This window comes from Phocoena sinus, chromosome 13 (assembly GCF_008692025.1).
Source record: "Phocoena sinus isolate mPhoSin1 chromosome 13, mPhoSin1.pri, whole genome shotgun sequence".
In the NCBI taxonomy this organism is placed as follows: domain Eukaryota; kingdom Metazoa; phylum Chordata; class Mammalia; order Artiodactyla; family Phocoenidae; genus Phocoena; species Phocoena sinus.
This window is the reverse complement of record NC_045775.1, coordinates 19,632,027-19,656,095: the sequence shown is the minus strand read 5'-3', so window position 1 is coordinate 19,656,095 and position 24,069 is coordinate 19,632,027. Positions and strand designations below refer to the sequence as shown.

The 24,069-nt window shown below is 54.8% G+C and overlaps 1 protein-coding gene across 7 annotated transcripts in view; it reads left to right on the top strand.

Annotated features, from left to right (window-relative positions):
• DNMT3A (DNA methyltransferase 3 alpha) overlaps positions 1–24,069 on the top strand; it is a 104,983-nt gene that overhangs the window by 73,674 nt on the left and 7,240 nt on the right. For 4 of the 7 annotated variants that reach the window (XM_032652327.1, XM_032652326.1, XM_032652328.1 and 1 more), the window contains 16 exons: positions 12,627–12,842; positions 13,067–13,225; positions 13,654–13,761; positions 13,977–14,133; positions 14,462–14,611; positions 14,719–14,763; positions 15,507–15,586; positions 16,143–16,255; positions 16,374–16,557; positions 16,809–16,893; positions 18,781–18,926; positions 19,746–19,836; positions 20,026–20,174; positions 21,200–21,285; positions 23,075–23,144; positions 23,882–24,000. In XM_032652327.1, coding sequence (XP_032508218.1) covers positions 12,627–12,842; positions 13,067–13,225; positions 13,654–13,761; positions 13,977–14,133; positions 14,462–14,611; positions 14,719–14,763; positions 15,507–15,586; positions 16,143–16,255; positions 16,374–16,557; positions 16,809–16,893; positions 18,781–18,926; positions 19,746–19,836; positions 20,026–20,174; positions 21,200–21,285; positions 23,075–23,144; positions 23,882–24,000 — 1,958 coding nt within the window. Of the gene's footprint in view, positions 1–9,154; positions 9,246–9,280; positions 9,475–12,626; positions 12,843–13,066; positions 13,226–13,653; positions 13,762–13,976; positions 14,134–14,461; positions 14,612–14,718; positions 14,764–15,506; positions 15,587–16,142; positions 16,256–16,373; positions 16,558–16,808; positions 16,894–18,780; positions 18,927–19,288; positions 19,713–19,745; positions 19,837–20,025; positions 20,175–21,199; positions 21,286–23,074; positions 23,145–23,881; positions 24,001–24,069 lie in introns of those variants that run through there. The other 3 variants (XM_032652331.1, XM_032652332.1, XM_032652330.1) reach the window with 3 other exon arrangements.

Below are 24,069 nucleotides of genomic sequence, written 5' to 3'. Positions count from 1 at the left end.
AGAGTCATCCACCTGGAAGGCAAGTGCAGGCTGGTGAGCAGGGAGGGAAGAGCCCAATGCATGGAGAGCAGCCCTGCCTTGAGAGGACCCGGGTAGGGAGCGACAGGCACTTGGGGCCTCTGGGAGCAGCTGGCTGGCATGCGGTGTGTGTGTGTGTGTGTGTGTGTGTGTGTGTGTGTGTGTGAATGTTACTATCTTTCTGACTTGCCATTCTTTAATAACAACTCTTCACAGATGCCATATGACTCTAGTCAATGATTAGTGGGCAGTATATTTTAACTTTTCACTTCTAACTCAGATGGATTAAACAAAAATAGGGATAAAACAGTGCAGTCTCCTATATATTTGAATCTAGATACTGTTTAAAAGGCAACTATATTGGGCAAACAAAAAACCAGAAATTGAGTTGGACTTGCTTTATATATACCAAGGATGCTATTAGAATTCAGTATTTCTTAAAGGGCAGGTTTGTGTATTACCCGGGCAGTGCGTTAAAAAGGCACATTCCAAGGCCCCATTTTGAAACTAGGAGGCAGAAACTCTGGTGGTGTTCCTGAGAAATCTGATTTTCTAGTCAGGTCTCCATGGTTCTGGGGCTTGTGAAAGTTTGAGAACCACAAAGCTTCGGATGATTTGAAGTAAACCAAATCTGACAGCAGAGATTCCTCCAAAAATGCATTTATTGTATCACCTACCACCCTGTCACCCACATCGGGGGTCTCCCCACACATTCGGATCACCTGGGAGTTTGCTTTAACCACCGCTGCCTGGGCCCCTCGCTCTGGGTCCAGTACATCTGGAATTTAACGATGGGCCCTGGCCCAGAGCATTCCTGAAACTCTCCAGGTGATTCTAATGTACAGCGGGGTTGAGACTCTCAGACCTTGAACACACCAGCCAAGGGAGAAGTACGGGCTCTAAGGCCGGCACAGCTAGAGAACCGTTTCCAAACGTCGGTGGGGGAGAAGACCGGAAAGGACTTGGTTCGGGGATTCAAACTTTTCCTTTGGGATGGAGATGGTAGGCGGTCCTGCTGTTCTCAGCAACGGTTTACCGCACTTGCTTGTCTGCTGGGCTCCTCCTGGGTCTTCTCTTTGGACCCTGAAACTTGATAGGGTCTGCATGCCTGAATCTGAATGGTGGTCCCTGAGGTCCCTCCCTTTGACCCCTGGAGGCTGGAGACAGGGTTGGGGGAGGGGAGGAGAAAGCAGCCCAGGCTGTTCAGGTTTACCTGGTTCCTGTTGATACACCGCCCCCCCACCCCAGGTATAAAATTAACATTTCTCTCCAGAGTCTAGTTTTTAAAGCAAAGTGACAGTATGAGCTTGTGCGTAAGATTCTTTCCACCTCTTAAATGATAAGCCCTCCGGACTTCCTTTGATCTTATCTGTAATACTCAGCAGATACTTGTGGTCCCCTTAGACCGATCAAGAAACTAAGATACAGAGAAGCTAGGTGCGTACTGACCGTCCTGGCGTCGGCTGGGATTCCCTGCTCACATGCTGCTCCGTCTGTTCTTTCTCCTGGCGAGGGGCAGGTGAGGTCTGGGGACCTGCAGCAACGCCATCGCCACCCCTGCTCCCCGCCCAGAGCCTGCACTCGACTCGCTCCGGGTTAGGGGATGGAAGTGCTGGGGGCAGGAGACTTGGGTTTGTGGAGAAGCCTCCCCCTCTGCAGCAGACCCGGAGCTGTAGGGAAAGAGGATGCGGATCGGCGCGGGGAGGGAAGAGGCAGCAGCTGAGGCTCCAGGAGCCTGATGGCAGGTCTGGAGAGTTGGGGCTTCCAAGCCCTCCCATTAGGGAAGTGTGGTAATGACCTGGGAAGGAATGGGGGAGCCAGGGAGGAATGAGGGCTGCCTGGGACAGAGGCGGGGAGTTGGAGAAGTGAGGGGTCAGCGAAGAGGTGGCTCCCAGACCCTGCATTTTACGCTCTGGATCAGAATTTATGTGACTGAGCGGATGGTACACCAGGCCCCAGGCAGCTCTCCTCCCCAGCGGGGGTCCGTACAGCTGTGCTCCTGCTTCTCCCTGGGAAGCTAATGCGGTTTGCAGATGCCCCCAGTGATCTGGCCGTGCTGTCTGGGAAACCTGGGAGGCTGGGCCCAGTCCTGGTTCACCCTCTCTCATCCTCCCTTGAGGCTTCCTGCCTTTCCCGATCCGGGCCACCTCGGATTTCCTTCAGCACATGGAGAAAGCATCTCCACCACATAATTTACCATCTAATTGCATGCTGTCTTGAATGAGGGCTGTGGTTTCATGTGTGGTGGGTCTTGGGCACGCAATTAGGCTGTGAGTAACAGGCGGGTGGAGGCCATCTCCTGCACTGTCTCCTCCATGTCCTTCCTGGCCTGGCTACTGCATGTGCTCGGGACTCCTAGGGCTCCTGGACCCTAGTGTTTAGGTGTGTTTCGGGCAGGCTCAGAGGTTGGCTCCAGGGTAGAGCACAGCCTCCTTACAGTTCTGAAACTAGACTAGACTGGCGGGGGAGGGGGGTGCCCCTGCCCCATGGCGTTTGCCTAAAGCTGTGCCTCTCCTGGGCCCAGGTTTGGGGAGGGCACCAAGCCCAGATGGGCTGGCACCCTGCAGTTGCCATGGTGACCCTTTAGCTTTCCTCCCGAAGGAGGATGGATTTCTCTTTCAACCCAGATCATCTGCCTGGGCAGCCACCATGCTGTACACTCTGGGAACCAGACTGCCTAGCCCCACTACCTTCCACTTTCTGCCACAGGGGACGGTTTGTTGAGAGGCTCAGTTTTAAATCCCAGTCCAATATCAGAGACAGCGTGTTCTCGTTTCAAGGGGGAGCAAGAGAGACAGGCCCAGGAGGTGGGCAGCTCCCCTCAGGTGTGTGTTTACCTCCTTAGTTTTTGGCTCTGACCCTTTGGGTGGGGGGCTGAGTCCCCTGTAGGCCTGTTTCCTCATTTGTCACAGCCAGGGCCATTGGTGGTCTCCACACCTGGCTGGTATCAGAATTACCTAGGGAGGTTTTAATAGATTCCTGGGCCCTACCCCAAGCCAGCTGATCTGCATAGGTGGGGCCCAAGAATCTGTATTTTTAAAAATCTCCTCGGGTGATCCTGATACAAATAAACCCAAATGAGTATGGGATTCTCCTGGCAAGGTGATCTGTGAGGCCCTCACAGGAAGGAAAGGAAGCTCTGCCCTGTGCTGAGGATTGACAGGCCTTACTGGGGTCCCAGGAGCTTCCGAAAAGCCCGTTGTAGGTCAGTCTTGTCAGGAAGCCGGTGTTTCCTGGTCATGCTGGCTAAGCCAAGACCAGGCCCCCACCTTTTCCCCACAGGAGAAGCCAGGAGAGAGAGGATGATGGGCTGGTGGGGGGGGGGCGCGCGGGGGGCGGGTTGCCATAACAACCAGCTCCAGGCAGAGGCCTCCCTTCCAGGGGCTGGTACTTCACCCCAGCAATGGTGGTTTCCATGGAGATGGGTTACTGAGGGACAGGGGGAACATTTGCCCCACTTAGTGCATTAGTCAGGAGGTACCAGAAGGCAGAACATCTCTAGGTGGGATCCCTGGACCCCTGTCAACTTTGAGTTCCCCCCACCGTGGCCTCTGCTCTCTGGGTGCAGGTCTGACGCTTTCTCCCTGCTTGGTTGCGCTCTCTGCGACCGGTCTCCCTAGCAACAAGTCCTGCTAACTCCTTGTCGTTGGCTCTGTGGCTATTTTTAGCTTCATTGCCAGCAGCCCAGTCCTGGTCATTTGCTTGCAACCTCCATATGGATAGCAGGGGAATAGGAAAACAAAGATTCCTGGCCTCTTTCGGGAGCCCTGGACCTGGACCTCTTAGCACCGATCGGAACTTTGCTGTGGAAAGTACCCGTCCGCATCTGGGAACTTGGTCAGTGGACTCCATATGAGGCTCCTGAGACAATGTTGGATTCAGTTCAGCAAACACTGCTTTCATCCTCTTTTCAGCCAGCAAGAGGCTCTGGTCCACACTGCTTGCATGTGAACCTGAGTAAGATCCCGGCCCTGCCCTCTAGGATTTTTAATTTTGTGGAGGAGAAAGATGAGTACACAATCAGCTTAGTACAGGCAAAGACTGGCAAGTGCTAGGAGAGGATTACAAAGTGCTCTGGGAGTATGGAGGAGAAGGAGGGACAGGGTAACTTTTCAGTGGGGGAAGATCAGGGGGAGGGGCTAGAGCAGCACTGTCCAGAGAACATTCTGCAATGAGGGAAATGCTCTAAAATCTGTGTCCCCGGTACAGCACCCCGAAAACCCACATGGACTCTTGGACACTTGGGACATGGCTAGTGCACCTGAGGAACTGAATTTTTATTTAATTTTAATGAATTAAATGGCACATGCAGCCAGTGGCTCTCTTATTGGCCAGTTCAGGTCTAGAGAAACCTTCTTGGTGGAGGTAACTGGTGAATTGGGCCTAGAAGGATAGGTGGGATTTTGGCCAGAGGAAGGGGAAGGGGAAGAGCAAGGAACAGCACGAGCAAAGGCACAGAGGCAGGGAAAGGGCATATTTGGGAAACAGCAAGTGGGTGGGCAGAGTGTGGGCTGTGTGATGTAAGTGCTGCAGGTTGTGGGGGCCTTGAATGCCATGCAAGGAGCGTAGATTGTAATCAGCAGGTAGTCACAGGTCTACTGTGTAGTACTGAGGCTTTTGGGCTGCAGATGGAAGGGCAGGCCAGGATCAGAAGAGACATCCATCTTGATCTTGTAGCCTTTGCCTGGATAAGGTCTCGCTGGTCTTGGGGTCAGTGGGAATGTTTATGTGGCAGAAAATATGCAGTGTCCTCCCAATATGTGGCTTTGCAGATGGCTTCTTAGGGATCCCGGCTTCTCTGATTCTGAGTACAGGGACTCGGGGGTAATGTCCTGTTTGCGGGAAGCAACATAACCTCCCCACCTCCCACCAGCACTGGATTTTATGACAGAGCACGCCACAGAACGCTGAACTTTGAGTTAAAACCAGTCAGGCAGGCGTGGCATTCCCACCTGCACCTGTGGGAGTTGCTGCTCTTGGGTGGAGGATCACGACTTAGCATCTCACGTCAGCTCTGTGAGCTGGAAGGTCGGATTCACAGCACATCTTACAATCGTGCTCTTCAGAGACAGGAGTGTGACGTACACCAGGATGTTCAGTTTACAGATTTATAACAGGACTTGTCCTTTCAACGCAGATCCTAGTGATACAGGACCTAGTGGTCCTGATGTTTTCTGGCAACTTACTGGCATCAGAGTCACTGGAAAATGTAATTAAAGTTAGAAGTTTGCTTGATGAACACGGGATAAGTGCTGAGAGTCAGGTGTCCTTAAGAGGTGTTTTCATCAGGCCTACTGGATCACTGCTATCGGCCTGCCAGACAGGAAATGTGCCCTCTCTTTCAGGTCACCCTCCCTTTTGGACCATGCTGGACACTTCCTCTCCAGCGCTTCTTTTAGGCTCTTGACATCCGCCAGATCGTCTTTTCGTCCAGGGGTTCCTCCTCAACATACTTCGAGAACATTTCCAAGAACCTGGCTCACTTTACATGACCCTGCTATTTTAGGTTGACTATCTTTATCTTAATCAAAAGACCTATCCCAGTAACCACCTGGGAGGGTTACTTTGGAAGGTCGAGGACATATATGACCTGAGGATCCTAGAAGGCTGCCCTAGTTTTTTCCTGACCTTTTGCTAAAGTCACCTCTTATCCTAGATCTCGGGGTCTTTTCTGCGTTGAGGTCTCTCTCTGCCCACCAAGTACAAAGAGGACACGAATCTCAGTCTGAGTGACTTACAGTATAGAAAAGGGTAACCTTACCTGTCTGTGTAGCTACAGGAGAGGGGCGGTGCTCTAAGTAGCGAGGGGACACCTTTGAATTGGGCTTTTTTTGCTTCAGTTGGGAGCTGTGTGGAAGAGGTAAGATTTGAGCTTAATTTTACTAAAGCAAATTTTTTTTATTGAGGTGTAGTTGATTTACAATATAAGTTTCAGGTGTACAACACAGTGATTCACAATTTTTAAAGATTATACTCCATTTATAGTTGTTATAAAATATTGACTATATTCCCTGTGCTGTATACTATATCCCTGTAGTTTATGTTATATATAGTAGTTTGTACCACTTAATCCCCTACTCTTATGTTGCCCCTCCCCCCAATTTGAGCTTAATTTTAAAGAATGAGAATAAGGAAGTTTGGCAGCTGGAGGGAAAGGCTACTTTATTAAGTGGGCCAAGAAAAAGTGAAACTGATGGCCCTGGTCCATCCTGACACTTTGAGTCCTGACTGCATGCATAGGCGTCATTACTTACTGAAGAAGTCCCGAGACCATGGAGTGCAGAGTCTAAGGTGTTTAACCGCATGGTGATGGAAAAGGAGATGCCATAGATGAGATAGTGTTTTTAAAAAGAGCCGGCCAAGCCAGATCAGGAACTTCATTTTGAGAGGAGGCCTGGGGTGAGGTCTAAAGTGGCCTGGGAGGATGCCGGGGAGGCATCAGTGAGAGAAGCCAAGCAAGTCTTATTATATTCCTTAAAGGGTGGGAGCAGGCAGGAGGTATAAACTCACGGCTTCTCATCTCTGCTTGGGGATCTTCTGAAAAATTATACCAAGCAGGTACCTTGATTGAGTTGAAAGATGGCTTGGAGCAGAATAGGACCTGTGTTTTATGGAACGGCTCCTCTTTGCTGTATGGGTTCTGGATCTCAGTCAGGGTGGGGAGAGGAAGTTTGTACTCCCTGAGTATTATTTGGAGAAGGCTCGCTCTGATTTGGAGTCCTCTTCCTTTTTCGGGGCCTGCTTGTTCTGACGGCCCCCAGAAGGGTGCTGAACCCCAGGAGGGATGGTAGGTAGGCTCTCCTTCACAGCCCATCTTTTGACCTCCTTATACCAGCACCTGTTCCAGCTGGTTTGTTCCCGCAGCTTGTGGTTGGAAGCCAGGCACCTGGGGGCATTATCTCCTTAAGTGATGCTGGTATTCCAGGGCCTGGGAGGGCAGATGTCATCACTCCTGTTTTACAAGTGAAAAAAGACTTCTTGGAGTTAAGTGGCTTGTCCAAGGTCACAGTGATAGAACCAGAACCCCAGTCCAGATCCTCTGAGAGTGTGGCTGGCCAAACAGCCCTGCCCTGCTGGGAGTATTTACCCTCAGCTCCCCTGCTCTTCCTTTTTTTTTTTTTTTTTTTTTTTTTTGGTGGGGTGGTACGCGGGCCTCTCACTGCTGTGGCCTCTCCCGTTGCGGAGCACAGGCTCCGGACGCGCAGGCTCAGCGGCCATGGCTCACGGGCCCAGCCGCTCCGCGGCATGTGGGGTCTTCCCGGACCGGGGCACGAACCCGTGTCCCCTGCATCGGCAGGCGGACTCTCAACCACTGCGCCACCAGGGAAGCCCCTCTTCCTTTTAATTCATCTTGCAAACAAACCAGGCTAATCTTTCTTTCTTTAAAAGGAATATTTATTTTGGCTGTGCTAGATCTTAGTTGTGGCACGCATGTGGGATCTAATTCCCCAACCAAGGATGGAACCCGGCCCCCTGCACAGGCAGCGTGGAGTCTTACCCACTGGACCACCAGGGAGGTCCCCAGGCTAATCTTTCCAAAATACCCATTCACCCTGTCATGTAAGAAAACCTGCGGTTATTCTTCACTGCGATAGGATATATCCATCAACATCTCTCTCCGCACCCCTTAGCTTTAGTTGTATTGTGGGGCGGGAGGTGAAGGTGGGCAAGTGTTTTCCTCCCTATCCAGCCTAACATCTCTTATTTCCTCCCTATCCAGCCTCATTCCAAATCTGATTCATCCTCCAGGTTCAGCCTCTGCTCTACACTGACCTCCTTAACCTCATTTATCATTGATACTACTTATTTTTGTTTGGCTTCCAAGCCATCCTGGCCCATCAGGGTGGTTGGTATTTGTGGTGTAGTTCTCTTTATAGATGCTTTTCAACGATCTTTTCCAATCTCTCCAAGATCTTTTCCAATCTCTCCAAGTCTAGTTGAATTTGTCAGCTCCTTGAGGGCAGGGCCAACAGTGTCTGCTTCTTTGATGTCGGGAGGGAGAGGGAGAGAGAGGGGGAGAGGGAGAGGGGGAGGGAGAGAGAGAGAGAGAGAGTGAGAGAGTATATGTATGTATGTATGTATATAGATAGACATATATATACACACACATATATATTCTTCTTGGGGGGCGGGGCCTCTGCTCAGGAGGAGGGAACTTGAAATGGTTGTAGCTGCACCTGGAGGCTCCGAAGGAGTGCAGTCTTGAGCAGCAGATGTCTGTGCCTGGGAATGAAGGAATTGCTGTACTTTTGAACTCCTCCTCCCCACCCCCCAACCCCGCACCTTGCAAACAGGAAAATGAGACATCCAAGGCTGACCCAGAGTGACCTAGGGGACCCAGGGACTTGGCCAGGAAATGATTTTCAAAGCCTGAACTCCTCTTCACGCCACGCCGTTTAAGGCAGAGGAGACCACCCCCCCACCCCCCCACCCCCCGGCAACGCTCCCAGTTCCCGTTCTGGAGCGCACCCAGTTCTGTACGGGCGCTTTCTGCCCATCTCTGTGTGCTTTGAGTTTTCCTACAGTTTCCTGGGCCTCTTCGCTCATCTGTAAGCTTTTCCTTTTTTTTTTTTTTTGGTTGTGCTGCTGAGACTCACTTTTAACAACTTTCTCCTGTCTCTCCCAGACGGCCCGAAAGCTCCTCTCTCCTTTTGCCTGCGCTCCTGGTTCTCTGGGCGCTCGCACCTTACCTCCGCAGCTGGAGGGCAGACCCTTCCCTCCCGGTTCTCCTCCTTCCCTCCCCGCGCGGCCCGCGGGCTCCCGGCCTCGCCCCCCGGCTCCGCGCCGGGCTCTGGCGGAGTTGGAGGAGAGGGGGCGGGGAAGGCTGGCCGGTTGGAGGGGGCGGGCACCGCCTCCAGCCTGGCCTGGGCGGGGCCCTGGGAACGGGCGGAGGCCCAGCCGCGCCCCCAGGCCCCAGCGCCGGCCCGCGCCCCTCGGACCGAAGGAGAGGGGCTGGCCCACTGCCAGCGTCTGAGAGCCGGCCCCCTCCCCCGGCCCGCTCGCAGCCAACCAGGCACTCCAGCGGGGCCCACGTGACCTGGAGTTCTAGACAAAGAAAATGTTCAATCCCTCCCCCCCACCTCCCCCTCCCCCTCTCTCTGGCCCCCTCCGCCCCCCAGCCCCATCGCCCCCTTCCCCTCCCCCCAGACGGGCAGCTACTTACAGAGCTTCAGGGCTGGGGCTCACACCTGAGCCGGACCACAGAGGGGCTGCACCTGGCCTTATGGGTAGGTTCCTGGATGGAGCCCTGGGGAAACTGGGGGCGGGGAGGCGGCCGGGGCCGGTGGGAGGATCTCTGGGCCTGCAGCCCTCTGGGCTTGAGAAGAGTCAAGTCTGCCTCCCCGGCCCGCAGGAGCTGGCTCCCCTGCCTGGCCTGAGTTCTGGAGATGCTGAGTTACTGCTGTCCCACCCACTTCCTCCTCAGGAGCCCCAAGCCCCACTCCTTCCTGCGCTCAGGTGGGACCTGGCGGCTCAGGGGCCAGCAAGAGCAGGCCTGGTGTGAGCCTGGGGCAGTGGTCAGCGAAGGCTGGGGGCAGGCCCCGGCCCGTGGAGTTGGGCTAGCAGCGGCGGTTTTGCTGAGCTGGCTGGCAGATGGGTTGTTGGCATTTCCTTGCTGACCTGTGTTCCTGGCTGGTGGACCACGCCGTCCTCAGGCTGTGCCAAGCTTGTGGCCTCTTGAGAGGGACAGTTTCTTCTCCTGCCTGTTCCTGGGAGCCACCGTCAGGCCGCCAGAAAGAAGTGGTGTCAGGGTGGGAGGGAGCAGTGTGACCCTGACAGGGGGCTGTGGGGTGGCCTGACGCCGGCCTGTGATGGGAGAGGCACCTGGGACAGCCCGGGGTCCGCGTGGGTCCCTGGACCTCTGACCTTTGGAATGGGAAGCAGCCTGAGTCGCAGAGAGAGGTGGAGGCGGGACAGCTGCCCGAGGAGACGGGACTGGATGGGGAGGCCATGCCTCCACCAGAGTGGAGTTACCAGTGGCTCTCCAGGCAGAACAAACTCCAGGCCAAGTGGCCTCCTCGAGCCGCCGTAGTGGGGCTGGTGTGGTGTCTTCCTGATCCTGCCCAGTCTCTTGGCTACTCTGGGGTAGGACCTTCTGAACTGAGGCGGGGGTGGGGGGAGCCTTTAGCCCAAAAGCCCCAGCCCAGAGTTAACCCTTATTTCTCCTATTGTCCGGGGGGGGTTGGCATGAACGTGGAAAAGGGGCCTCCCGCACTGCCCTAGGCAAGTCTATTCTAATGAGCCCCTCCCCCACCCAGCCACCCTCTCGCCCCTTCTTCCCCTTTCCTCTTGCCTCCTGCTGCTAACCCACCCCCTTCTTCCTTCCCCCACCCCTTCTGGCCTTGTCCCGATGGAGGCCCCTTCCTCCCCTGCCTGCCAAACCATGCTGGGTGCGTGTTCTCCTGCACCTACTGGGTTGGGGGCGCTTAACAGCCGTCAGCAGCACCGTCTGACAAGCTGGGGGAAGTTGTGGGGGAAGAAGAATGTTCAGGAACTCACTGTGGAGGGGTTGAGAAGAGAGACAAAGGGGCTGAGGGGGAGTGAGGAGGGTGGTGTCAGGCACGACTGCCTTCTAGACTGGGGGAGGCCGGGGGGAGCCCGACGCGTGTGCCCCGGCCCCCCGCAGCGCTGCTTGCTGGGATCCTTTCCCCCTGCCGCCTCCTGCCACCTGCGCACCTTGTTCTGGCTGAGGGGGCCCGTCGCCCCTGGAAACTGGGTCTTTTGGCAGAATGGTGCTGCCTTCCACCCAAGGCAGCACCCTGGTCTAGGTCAGCGGCCGTCCCTGAAGTTCACGGAGGCATGGTGGAGGGAAGGGAGCAGAGACTGCTAGGCAGAGCATTTATCTGAGCAGATCTGGCCCTGGGATAGCGCAGCCGCAGCTGACAATTCTGAGAGAGAACCTCTCTCCCCACAGGCTTGAGAGCACACCTAGGCACACCTTGTGGGAGAGGAGGAGGTAGATTTTAGGAAGGGGTGGGGCAGAATCCCCCAGGTGAGGGTGGGGCTTGGGAGGGAGGAGCAGGTCCTCTGCGTTCTTCCACCCTCACCCCACCTGGGAGCTCTCTCTCCCAGCTGTTTGTGGGCTGGGGGCAAAGGATGCTTTATCCCATTTTAGAATTTGTTGAGTCAGAGAAAGAACTAAGACTTCCATCCTCGTGTTTTAGGAATTGCCACAAGAAGCAGATTTGGTCTGTGGCCAGTAGGCAAAGACTTGAAGATAGATCAAAATAAAATGAATCTAAGGGACAATAGACCATTGAGCTGTTCTTAACCTGGGACCTGGGGGTCCACTGACAGGCTTTGAAGAGGCCTTGGAATTCTTGGTACATACATACGTCAGCTTCTTCAACCAGTCAGAAAAGGTTAACAGAAATCCTTCAGTTCAAACTCCTTTTTAGGTGGAGCAACTCAAGGGACTGCTCCAAAGTCGGCTGTTAATTAGTTGCAAGGCTAAGACAGGAATATAAATGCTGTGACTTCCAGCTTAGAGGTCTTATACTCCAGGTAATCTTGAGGGTGGGTTTGTATTCACAGCTCTAAGCTCTCAGGGAAAGCTTCATGTTGAAGGTGGGATTTTTTTCCCTTTGCATCTGGTGTGGTGAAAACGGGTGCAGAGCCTTGAAGCTTGAGGGCCACGTGTCCTAGATTCAGCTGTTGGGGTGAGATGGGTGAGATTAGGTTGAATGGCCCTCAGAGCTAAGTATCAGGCATTTCATTCTCCTCTGCAGGGTGATGGGAATACTGGAGCAGGTTTTGAGAAGGAATGGGCGTGCAGGTCATAGCCTGAAAGATGAGCATGAGATGGTGAACGGTGAAAGGATGGAGGCTGTTCAAATTGGGAGAATACTTGGGTTTGGATTAATTTGTCAGTGGGATGGCAGAGAGGATGCCTGGCTATACTGTGGACTCCCTAAATAGTTGTTGAAAGAATAAGTGTATTTATGGATCTGAAAGGTGCATGTAGAAAGAAGGCGTAGAATCTGGTGACAACATACATTAGATGTGATCCTGAGAACTCCAGGATGGCGTGTGAGCATGGGAGCAGGCAAGCTCTTCTGGGGCTTTTCGTGGTGGTTGAGCAGATGGGGAAGGAACCGTGCGCTCTGAACACAAAACAGTGATTTCTTCGTTACGTATCACAACAAAACTAGAATTGTGGTCTGGAAGCCAAGACCAGGAAGAGAAGGGGTCGATTGCCCAGGAAAACTGTGGAGAAAAGGACAAGAGGATCCATTTCTAGATCGGGGAGTAAGATAGGAGAGGCTGGAGCCAAGGTCTGTGCCTCATCTAAGGGGCGTGGTTAGTATCTGAACAGAATTGATCTCTCCGTATCAGAAGATGGGCAACTGCTGATGCTGACAATTGAGGAAGATTAGACGAGGGAGGAAGATCTCCTAGGAGGCAGAGAAGGCTGGCATTGAGCCAAGTGATCTGAGCTCACCTCTCAACTTCACGTCTTTCTGTTTTCCGCGGCAAGCTGGTTGAGTTGATGAGGGAAGAACAACTCTCTCCAGCCCCTTACCTTCTGTCACTGTCTCCAGACCCTGGAGAGATTGAGAAGAGCCCCTTGAGTGTCAGCTCAAGGTAACTTCTGTTCCTTGTTTCCCCAGGCTGAGAAGAAAGCCAAGGTGATTGCAGTAATGAATGCTGTCGAAGAAAACCAGGGGTCCACCGAGTCTCAGAAGGTGGAGGAGGCCAGTCCTCCTGCTGTGCAGCAGCCCACCGACCCCGCATCCCCCACTGTGGCCACCACGCCTGAGCCCGTGGGGGCTGACGCTGGGGACAAGAACGCCGCCAAAGCAGCTGATGATGAACCGGAGTACGAGGTGAGCGGCTGGCTTCACCTGCCTCGTCCAGCTCCTCCCGTCCTGCTCTCTCTACCCGACCCCAGGCCTCTTTGTCTCTCCAGTCTCGCTCTGTCCATTCAGATGGCGCTCCCTCCTGGCTGTCCTGACCCTCAGATGCCCAGGGCTGGGGTTGCTTTGGGGGGAATCAGGGTGGCAGGGCCTCGTGACCACCATGTAATGACTTCTGCTCCTTGGGGCTCCAGGACGGCCGGGGCTTTGGCATTGGGGAGCTGGTGTGGGGGAAACTGCGGGGCTTCTCCTGGTGGCCAGGCCGCATTGTGTCTTGGTGGATGACGGGCCGGAGCCGAGCAGCAGAAGGCACCCGTTGGGTCATGTGGTTCGGAGATGGCAAGTTCTCAGTGGTGAGTCGTGGGGTTTGGCGGTAGCCTGGCAGGGGAGGGCGGGGAGGAAGGGGTCTTGGTCCCGGGGCCTCTGGTTTTGGCTGGGGGCGTGGTTCGGAATTGGGATGGTAGGAGGGGCTCTGCTCGTCTCCACTCTGTATATGTGCGATTGGAGGAAGCCCTTGAGATCATTAGGTTGCACTCCAGACAAGAGTCGGATGTCTTCCAGGAACCCTGTACCCAGAATTCCCTTCCACCTGCATTCAGGTCCTCCCCGACACCGGGGCTTGGACTCCTCCTTTACGTCATGTAATTATTTCCTGGTGCATCCAGTCCTCTTGAGGGCAGAGGCCAGGCCCTAATGGCCCCACCCCTGACCACGCCAGGCAAGTGGTGGGTGCTCGGTGAGTGTGGAAGGAGGAGCAAACGAGGGCGGGTTGTGCCTTCAGGTGTGTGTGGAGAAGCTGATGCCGCTGAGCTCCTTCTGCAGCGCCTTCCACCAGGCCACCTACAACAAGCAGCCCATGTACCGCAAGGCCATCTACGAAGTACTGCAGGTCAGTGCCCCTCCGAGGGACTCAGCAGGGCGAGCTCAGACGGCAGGGACCACTTTTGGTCTGGAAGCTGGAGCACAGGGCTTAGGCCTGGGCAGAGGGTCTGCCTGGGAGGCCCTCGGGCCTCCTTTTCTCCTTACTCGTCTCCTTTCTGCACCTTCTCCCACCTCTTGCCTGAGCCCACCTTCGCTACTCTCCCCACACGTGTTGCCCTCCAGGTGGCCAGCAGCCGAGCGGGGAAGCTGTTCCCGATGTGCCACGACAACGACGAGAGCGACACTGCCAAGGCCGTGGAGGTGCAGAACAAACAGATGATCGAATGGGCCCTGGGAGGGTTCCAGCCCTCTGGCCCCAAGGGCCTGGAGCCCCCAGAAGGTAAACGCAGGTGCACCAGCAGCTCCGCGCCCAGGCTCGGAAAGCCGTGCTTAGGTAGGGCCGTCAAGGCCTCCTCCATCAAGCTTCGCAGTGGGAATGGCTGCTGTCTCCCTCTCCCTGGGGCCAGGTAGGGCCAGTGCCACTCTGGGACTTTGAACAACCTGCTCCCCCTTGGCTTGCTGGCACCAGAGACTTGGGAGCTAGGAACAAGCTGGGCACCGGGCCGCACCCTGCTACACCCCGTTGTAGGTAGATGGTCCAGGGGAAGAGAGCTGGGATTCCTCGTCAGCCAGTAACCATGACCTCATCACATGCTTTCCCGATCCAGAGGAGAAGAACCCCTACAAAGAAGTTTACACAGACATGTGGGTTGAACCCGAGGCAGCTGCCTATGCACCGCCCCCACCAGCCAAAAAGCCCCGAAAGAGCACAACTGAAAAGCCCAAGGTCAAGGAGATAATTGATGAACGCACAAGAGGTAGTTGGCCTGGCTCTGGAGAGAGCGGCAGGGTGAGGCCCGCGCTCAGAGGAATGGGCATGACCCTCGAGGCCTCCTCTGACGCTGGGCTCTCCTCCCCTCTGCAGAGCGGCTGGTGTACGAGGTGCGGCAGAAGTGCCGGAACATCGAGGGTGAGTCCTGAGGGGGCAGCTGGGCCTTGCCCCTGGGAAGTCAATTGTCTGTTCCACTTGGGCCCTAAGGTGGTGGCCGGCACGGAGTACTATAGGTACCGAGGAAGGTACGATGCCGTGGGACATCAGTACTTGGTGACAGGATGTGTCCTTCATGTCCCACCACCTCCAGCCTGCTTGACACACACATCTATCTTCCGGTGCCACGATCTTTCCTGTCGGTGGTGGGAACTGGTCATTAGGGTTTGGGACACTCCAGTGGGTCAGATAAGGGTGGCCTCTCTTGGATCGGAACTTGCCCTTTTACCTTTCCTCACCTTCTCACATCTGGGGGTCATTAGTGCATCCCATATCTGTCTCCCTTGGCCTAGTGATGGTGTGTCCAGCTCGGGGCCCTCAGGGCCAGGAAGGATGAAGGCAGGGGCCTAGGCCTTAAGGGTTGACTGACCAAGGACATCTCCAGAGTAACACAGGGTCAGGCCCCGTTCTCACAGCGGGTTCTTAACCCTCGTACCATGCCTTTCCTGGAAGGCGGCATTGCTGCTCAGGGAGATGAGTGGGCTCCTGAGATCGGGGCCGCGCTGCCTCCCTGTTCCATGGGGCCCCTCCCAGACTCTTTCCTGCCTTCTTTTCTGGCTGCTGTTCCAGCACGCCCCTTGTTATAGCTTTTCTGGACCTGGGCTTCGGCCCAAGCGGGGAGGGGGCCCTTCTGTGACACTCACTCTGCTTCCTCTGTTGCCCAGACATTTGCATCTCTTGTGGAAGCCTCAACGTCACCCTGGAACACCCTCTTTTCATCGGAGGAATGTGCCAAAACTGCAAGGTAGGGGCACACCCGGCAGAGGCGAGGCCCCGGCTGGCCACACCTCCTGGCCTCTGGGCCGCAGGCACCTGGGATAGCTGCGAGGGTGACTCCGAGGTTTGCTCTTGAAGCAGAGTCCTGATAAAATGGATCCTTGGGTTTCAAGCATTTGACTTGCTGTTGCTTTTCCTCTGAGAGATCCCTGCCCCCTCTAAAGCCCCATTCACGTCCCCAGATGTGGGCTCACAGTCGCTAGTGTGAAGTGGGCGTGGACAGGCTGATGGGTGGGTCGCCGTGCCCTGGGCGCGGGGGACCACAGGGCGGTGCAGGCCTTCTTTTCCGGGCCTTCCCACGCGCCTCTCCTCGGTTTGTCCACTGCAGTGGGGAGGCATGGTGTCCCCTTCCCAGATCTGTGGTCTGGGCTGGACCCTGGCTGGATGGGTAGCGGGGTCGTGTCTCCAGGGCTCTGTGTCGAGGTTTCAAGGCCAAAGCCCAGAGGCTGGGTTCGTAGCCTGCCTTCACCCTGGCTGGCCTGGCTGCTGCCCGGCGGTCTCTGAGCCTCCGCCGTGCTCCCTAGAACTGCTTCCTGGAGTGCGCGTACCAGTACGATGATGACGGCTATCAGTCCTACTGCACCATCTGCTGTGGGGGGCGCGAGGTGCTCATGTGCGGGAACAACAATTGCTGCAGGTGAGGCCCCGCCCCCGCGCGCAGCGGCCCTCCCTCTCTGCCCTGCACCGCGGTCACCCTCCATCCGGGACTGGCCTTGGGGTGAGGGTCCCCTCCGCTCCACTGGGCTTCCTTCCAGGTGCTTTTGCGTTGAATGTGTGGATCTCTTGGTGGGGCCGGGAGCTGCGCAGGCAGCCATTAAGGAAGACCCCTGGAACTGCTACATGTGCGGACACAAGGGCACCTACGGGCTGCTGCGGCGGCGAGAAGACTGGCCCTCTCGGCTCCAGATGTTCTTCGCCAATAACCACGACCAGGAATTCGTGAGTGCTGGGCCGAGGGTGGCGCTCCTCACCCCCCCACCGCCTGCCAAAGCCAGAGGGCAGACTCCACCAGAGCGAGAGTGCTTCGGTTGGTCGGGGGCCCGGGCGCCGGGCAGCGGGGCCTGAGTCGCGAGCGGGCTGTGCAGGTCTGGAAATCCCAAGCGCTCACAGTTGGCCGGGAGGCCAGCCCCGCGTGCGGGTCTGTTGGACACTCCCGGACACTCACCTGGCCTGTTGTGCTGGCTGCCTAGGACCCTCCGAAGGTTTACCCACCTGTCCCAGCCGAGAAGAGGAAGCCTATCCGGGTGCTGTCCCTGTTTGATGGAATCGCTACAGGTGAGAGTCATTGGCATCTTCGTTCTGGGACGTGGGAGCTGGGCTCAGGGGACTGTGTGTGCGTAACTTCGGCAAAACAGAGTGACAGTTAACGTTACAACTGTTAAAATATTACCATAAGGAGGAAACTTCTGTGTTCAATGAAAAGTAAAACTAAGTGGTAAACCAGCACGTTTGGTGGGCATTGCCTTACTGGGGACGTGAGGCCGGGGGCGGGGGGCGGGAACGGGGCAGTGGGAGGGAGGCGCTCCAGCAGAGGATAGAGCCGTCGCTGGTCAGAGACTATGGAAGATTTTCACAGAACCTCGAAGGACAGACTTGGCGACCAAAGCAAAATCACGGGCAGTCCTGTTGTGCTTTGATTATAAGTCGCAGTGAAAAAACAAACTCTAAACAAGAGAGTCTAAAGAATATTTAAATCGCCCGTAATCCTATGACTAGTGTTTTGGTATATGTCCTTTTACATTTTTAGATTTCAGAATTTTTTTTCTGTGCATGTGTGTGTTTATATAATCATATGTAGGTAGATAAGTAAGACAAAAGGATAGTAAAATGCATAGTAAATAGTAAAATGTGTCGTAACGTGCCTTTTCATTTATGATATCATGACTGGTTTTTCATGTCAACCAGTATAGAACTACATTATTTATAAATGCTGCATAGGATTCTATGGAGGGAAACTACCATCATTTATTTAATGAACCCCCTATTGGGTTGTTTACTTTTTTCCCCACCGCTATGAGCAGTTCTGTGACAAGCATCCTTGTACATGCAACTTTATATACTTAAACCATTAACTTTTAGGGAATACCGGGTCACCGTGTAGCCGCTGTTTTTAATTTCATGTGGTTCTTGACGTGAATACTCATATACACCCCTCAGCCCTGCCCCAAGGCTGAGGCTTTTCAGTCCTTAGGAAACAAATAATCCTCCTTAGAACTTGTCTTCATGGGACCAAAGGGAGATAGATGGGCAGGCTGGGCCCGGAGACCTTGGCCAGAGGGTGGGGAAGGCACCTGGGCCAGATGTCTGTCTTCTGTTCCCAGCTCAGTGCTTGATGTCATGTGAACCTAAAGGAGTTAATGTACAGCTTTGGTTTCCCAGGCTAGGACCTTGAAGCCTTCTTAAGCCCCGTCACACTCCAAGAGGCCGTGCAGGCTCCTTGTGGGGAGGTCTTTTGGGAGCAGTGGGAATGGTGCTGTGTCTCCTGACACAGGGTCTGTTCTGTTTCCTTGCCTCAATTCAGCAAGCCTTTGGGGAAGGGCCGTGGTCAGGAAGTGTGAGTAGTCAGTTCAGGAGGAAACACGCTGACTGAGACCGCCCACTCTGTCGTGAAGACATTTGCAACCCAAGAGAAGGGCTGGCTCAGGCGTGCGAGCTGCTCTGAGGTGGAGGATGTGCCACCTCAGAAGGTGCTGGGCCTTACAGAGGGGGGGAGGCCATCCCGGGGGCTGTAGGCTGGGGTGGGCATCAGTGAAGCCTTTCTAGAGTAGGTGGCGTTTACCTTGAGTCTTGACGGATGGTTGAATTTTGCAGCAGGAGGTGATAGAAGGGCTGAGGAAGGACCAGTGTATGCAAGGTACAGAAACAGCAAAGCCCAAGAGTCGCCTGTTGTTGTCCCTGCTTTCCGAAACCCCCTGCTGTCCTGTCCTGACTATTTTCTGAGTAGATCAAATTAGGCGTGAGAGAGCCTCGACGTAACAGCCTGTTTGATATCCTTGCTATTGATACTCCAGTTTGATCCAGAAGTCTCCTGCGGCTTTCAGGGCAGGGTAGGGCTTGGGCCTGCCTTTGACCCATGTGTCCGGCTGGCCCGAGGGACCCCCTGCAAAGACTGGGGTGCCAGGGAGGTGACCCAGTGACGGTGCGTTTTGCTGGCTGGCACAGGGCTTCTGGTGCTGAAGGACTTGGGCATTCAGGTGGATCGCTACATCGCTTCCGAGGTGTGCGAGGACTCCATCACGGTGGGCATGGTGCGGCACCAGGGGAAGATCATGTACGTCGGGGACGTCCGCAGCGTCACGCAGAAGCATGTATGTCAGTGCCGCCACGGCCCCGCCCACCTTCTCTACGTCACTTAGCTCCGGGGACAGCGCCAGCTCCTTTCATTTTGTCCATTTGCTCTTTTCCTTTCTCCCCTCTCCCCTGTTGAACTCTCTCCCTCCTTCTCTTCCATTTCCCTCCTTGTCTCTAGAGGATCGGGGCAGATTCCAGTGGGAATTGGGGGCCAGGCTTCTTGGGCCTGGCTGGTTTCCGGGCCCTCTCGAGTGGAGCGCTGTGGGTTGCAGTGAGGTTCCCATCCTCCCAGTACTGCTGGCGAAAGGTTCGCCAGCCTCCATTTTGGGGAGGGGGGGATCTGGCGGGATCCTGCCTGAGTGGCCCCTTGCTTTTCCAGTTATCCATGTCGACCTCGAACTACAGGCCCTCAGGCATCCTGAAGGGCATATGGAGGGGTTCAGATGGTCCAGACACCTGCCCAAGGTGCGCAGAGCACAGAGTACCTTTCATTCAGCTGCCCAGCCTGGACCGCTGTCCCCCCTGAGTGGCTGCTTTTCCTGCTGGGGGCACACTGGTTTCCCCACTGGCCTCAGAGATGGTCCAGTTCAGTCCTTTCCCTTTATTATTTAGGAAACAGCCCAGAGAGCCTCAGTGACTTGCCCGTGGCTGCACTGTGTTTGCGCGCGCGTGTGTGTATATGAATGTACGTGTGTATGTAGAGAGCATTCAAAGCAGCTGGGTCTCTTCTCTCCCATGCCAAAGTACTTTTTTGCCAAATTCACAGATCCTTTCTCTCTCCCTTTCTGCCTCTGTCCCCGGACATCAGGCCCATCACCTTACCTTTATCCTCCCAGATCCAGGAGTGGGGCCCGTTCGATCTGGTGATTGGGGGCAGTCCCTGCAATGATCTCTCCATCGTCAACCCTGCCCGCAAGGGACTCTACGGTAGGTGCTGCACTCACCCCTCCGCCTTCTGAGCTGGTGCTTTCGCACGTCAGTTTCCTACTTGGATATTTCTGCCCTGGGACGGCTACTCCCAACGACCCTGTCCTCCCCTGCCCTCCCCGTGCCCGGGCCACACCACTGTCTCCTGCAGACAGCCCCAGCTGATGGCTTTCTCTTCCGACCTCTCAGAGGGCACTGGCCGGCTCTTCTTTGAGTTCTACCGCCTCCTGCATGATGCGCGGCCCAAGGAGGGAGATGATCGCCCCTTCTTCTGGCTCTTTGAGAATGTGGTGGCCATGGGCGTTAGTGACAAGAGGGACATCTCGCGATTTCTCGAGGTATAGCCAGCACCCTTGGTTTGGTCAGCTCACTAATGGCTTCTACCTTGGACTGCTGCTTTATCCCTGTCTCATCTGCATTGTGGAGCTGGGGACTGGTGACTTCCGCTTCGCAAGGGGCCCGTTTGGGAAGCTCTGGGCTTCCCAAGTAGACAGGGAGGAAGCACACCTTGGACAGAACCCGTGGTCTCACTGTAAGAGGTGGTATGTGGGTGTGGGCCTCAGCACTTGGAGGACCTGACTGTTGTAAACGGGGTGGAGTGTCAGACTCCTGGGCTTGGGGGTCTGTGTGGCGTTTCCCTGGGGGAACCTTTGAGATACCAGAAGCAATTTTCCCAACCAGAATGGCTTGTCCTCGCTCCCTGGCACTGTGACGGATGCTTTATGACACCTGGGAAGAAAACACAGCTTATCTCAGTTTCTATTTCCCATTTTGTGGGTCCCAACTTGGCTGAGCCTGGTTTGGGCTGTGCACAGAGGGTTTCTGCAGCCAGAGTCCTTCTTGGGGTGGGCAGTCTGGGAGCCCGAGCCTGTGCTCCCGGGTCTTGGGGGCAAACGCCTCAAGCTGGTGTGTTTGGCTCATAATGTGGACGTACTACAGCGAACACATCCACACTCGTTGGAACTTTCTTTCTCAAAGCCTCCGGGTGAGCTGGAGCTGTGTGGTCCAGTGTGGTGGGCATCTGCCATGTGTGGTATTTAAATTGACATTAAGATTCCTCAGTCACACCAGCCTCCTCTCAAGTACTCCGCCATCTGCAGCTGGTGGGCTAGTGGCCACTACATGGAACAGTGCAGACAGAACATTTCCATCATCACAGTGTGGACTGTGCGGGTCTAGACTGTTCCAGTGGGAGCATGTGGAACGTAGCTGGGTTTAATTCCAGCTTTTCCTGGGGCCTTCAGGCTCTCCCAGTGTGGCCTCGAGAGAGAGAAGTAAGAGCCTTTGAGGCTCTAAACTAGCCAATTTCCTGCACTCTTACATTTCTCTCTCACTCATCTTTAACCTCTGTCCTGTTTTATAGTCCAACCCTGTGATGATTGATGCCAAAGAAGTGTCAGCTGCACACAGGGCCCGCTACTTCTGGGGGAACCTTCCCGGTATGAACAGGTTGGTGAGAGCTCTGTGCCCAGGTGGCCGCGGGTGGGTGTCTGCAGGCAGGATGACGCCCCGAGGAGGGGGCCAGCCTCCCCTGCTGACCAGCTTGCTGCTCTGCCGTGTTCTTCTTTGTTTCCTTTTCCTTGAGGAAGAAGGGGAGTCAGGTGTAGAAAATACTTGCCTGAGAAACCAAGGACTAGTGGTCCCAAATGGGACCTTTAAAAAGCACACTCTTGACACAGAAGAGGACTCATCGTGCTGCTGAGTTATGTGGTTGGTTCTCCTACGTTGGTGATGTGTCTAGAGTCAGCTGGTCCCTAGTCCCCTGAGGTAAAGCTGTGGAGGATGTGTTTGGGGATGGGAAGGAGAGCGGTGCCCACAGCTGGGCCACATCGGGCTCCAGGAGAGAGAATCTCGAAGCAGCAGGCACCTTGCAGCTTAGAGGGCCCTGCTCCACTTATTATCCACACACTTTGTGGGCTTTAAGTCCTTTTTTGGAAGGATGCTCTTCGTTTAGGTTACACAGAGATTTTAATGTCCAGGAATGAAGAAAATTTCGTTTCCTCAGCGTAATAATCGCACTATAAAAAGGCGTATGTGAAGAAAGGACTTCTGGTTGAGAGTTAGTGGTTCAAAAGCAGAGGGAGATCCACCCGGTCTAGATATCGGAAAGAAATATTTTGCAGCATGTTTTGAGTGTGGATTTTAAGCCTCCTTGGTACACCTACAAATTGGGAACATCATTTAACCTGGCCTCGGTCATCTAATCTGCCTCTCTGCCAATAGCATGAAGTTTTAGGAACTTCCCCGGTCTCATACCTGTTGGGCAAAGCTGCCGTCTTTTGCGAGGGCTTGTTGGCTGGGAAGGAGATGGGTCAGTGGGCAGCTGACCTGAAAACTGTCTCAGTGTCTCCCTAATGTTCCCAGGATGGATGTCTGTGCGTATGGGAAAAATGGACTGGCTTATGTAGTCCAGTATTTTTATGGAGCCAGTAACTCAGTGTACCCTGACAGCCCTTGGGGGGATTGTTCTTACATGCTTCTTCCAACTCTAAAATTCTAGAACTCTGAGCTTCCAGGAGGAGCAGAGGTACCGCGAGGGACCAAGTAGAGTGTATATGCGCATAAACAGGGAGGAGTCTGGAGGCGCGATTTGACCATGGGTCCAGGGGTGATTCCCATGCAGAGACGGTGGACCACTCTGTGAAACCTTTATTAAGTAATCCTAAATGTCAGAAAAGGCCAGCAGCGAAGGTGATATTTAGTGATCTGGTCTGCCTTCTGAGAAGTGACACGTTCCGTGTCACAAAATTTTAGTCTTCTGGGGACTGTGCAGAATTTGTCTAGTTAACTAGCTGTACATTTCAGGTGTACAGTTTGATGAATTTCATCCAGTGTACAGACCCATGTAACCATCACCGTAGTCGAAATACAGGACATTCTGTCATGCCAAAGCTTGCTTTGTGATGGGTACTTTTAAGACTCAGTCTATTTTTAAGTAACAGGTTTAAAAATAATTGGGCTTTTCCCCGTCTGGGCAGGCGTTGTCTGTTCATTTGTAGTTTGAGACCACTTCTGAATTTACCTTTAGGGCTTAATGCTTGGGGGACTTGTGTCTGTGAGTGGCTGCAGTGTATGTCGCATGTGTTTTGGGGAGTTTGAAGGGGCTTACGACGCACGTGGGTGACGGGGTCCTCTTTAATTTCCCCATGTGAGTCAGATGGCTGCTGGGTCAGGGCCCTGGGTGCATCCCTGCCGTCGTCCTGGTCTCTGTTGCTACTCTCTCTCTTCTGCCTTCTAGGCCGTTGGCATCCACTGTGAATGATAAGCTGGAGCTGCAGGAGTGTCTGGAGCACGGCAGAATAGCCAAGGTTAGCCCCAGCATCAAAGCCCTCTGCTGGGGGTAAGGAGAAGGGCAGGATGGGCTGGAACAGCAGCAGGGCTGTGTGTCCGGCCTGCAGAGGATGCGACTGAGGGGGTCGTGCATGCAGTTGGCCAGAGCCGGAGGGTCGGGCTGGGGGGTGGGGGGGAAGCCTGGAGGGCTGGGGGAGAGGTCAGGAATCCTTGCTGCCTGCAGCCCTTCCGTGCTGAGCTCGCCCGCTGCTCCTGTGGGAGGCAGACACTTAAGACGTCTTTGCCAAGGTCCCTGCGTCTGCTACGGCTTTTGAATGATTGAGCCAGGACCTATTGCACGAGCCTTCAGAGCAGAGCTTCTCCTGTGATGTGGAAGCTCCCTTTCTCTCTGGAGAAAACTCCTGGGACTGCTGGCACCCCAGGGGTATCTTTGCGCCCCTGAGTAACTTGGCATCCTTTTGCCTGTAAGTCACTACCCCTGGGAAAAAACAATTCTTAGGAGACTTACGAAGGACAGTGGCTCAAGCTGCTGTCTGTCAAGCCCTTGGCCAGTGGGATTGGACTGAGGATGGCCGGGTGACCTCAGTGTAGGAAGAAAAGCAGGGCAGTGGGGTCTGTGGAGGCTCACGACTGGAGCCTGACCCCGGCCCCTGGATGGACCAGGCCTTGTCACCTTTGGACGCACCAGTCCTTGGCAGGTGCCTGGCAGGAGCAGATGAGTACTCATTTCTCTTTTCCCCTCCTCGTCTTCTAGTTCAGCAAAGTGAGGACCATTACTACTAGGTCGAACTCCATAAAGCAGGGCAAAGACCAGCATTTCCCCGTCTTCATGAATGAGAAAGAGGACATCTTATGGTGCACTGAAATGGAAAGGTACCCACTCACGCTGGTGTCGGGCAGGAGCGGGTGGGAGGGATCTCCGCCTCTGCACCAGGCTCGGAT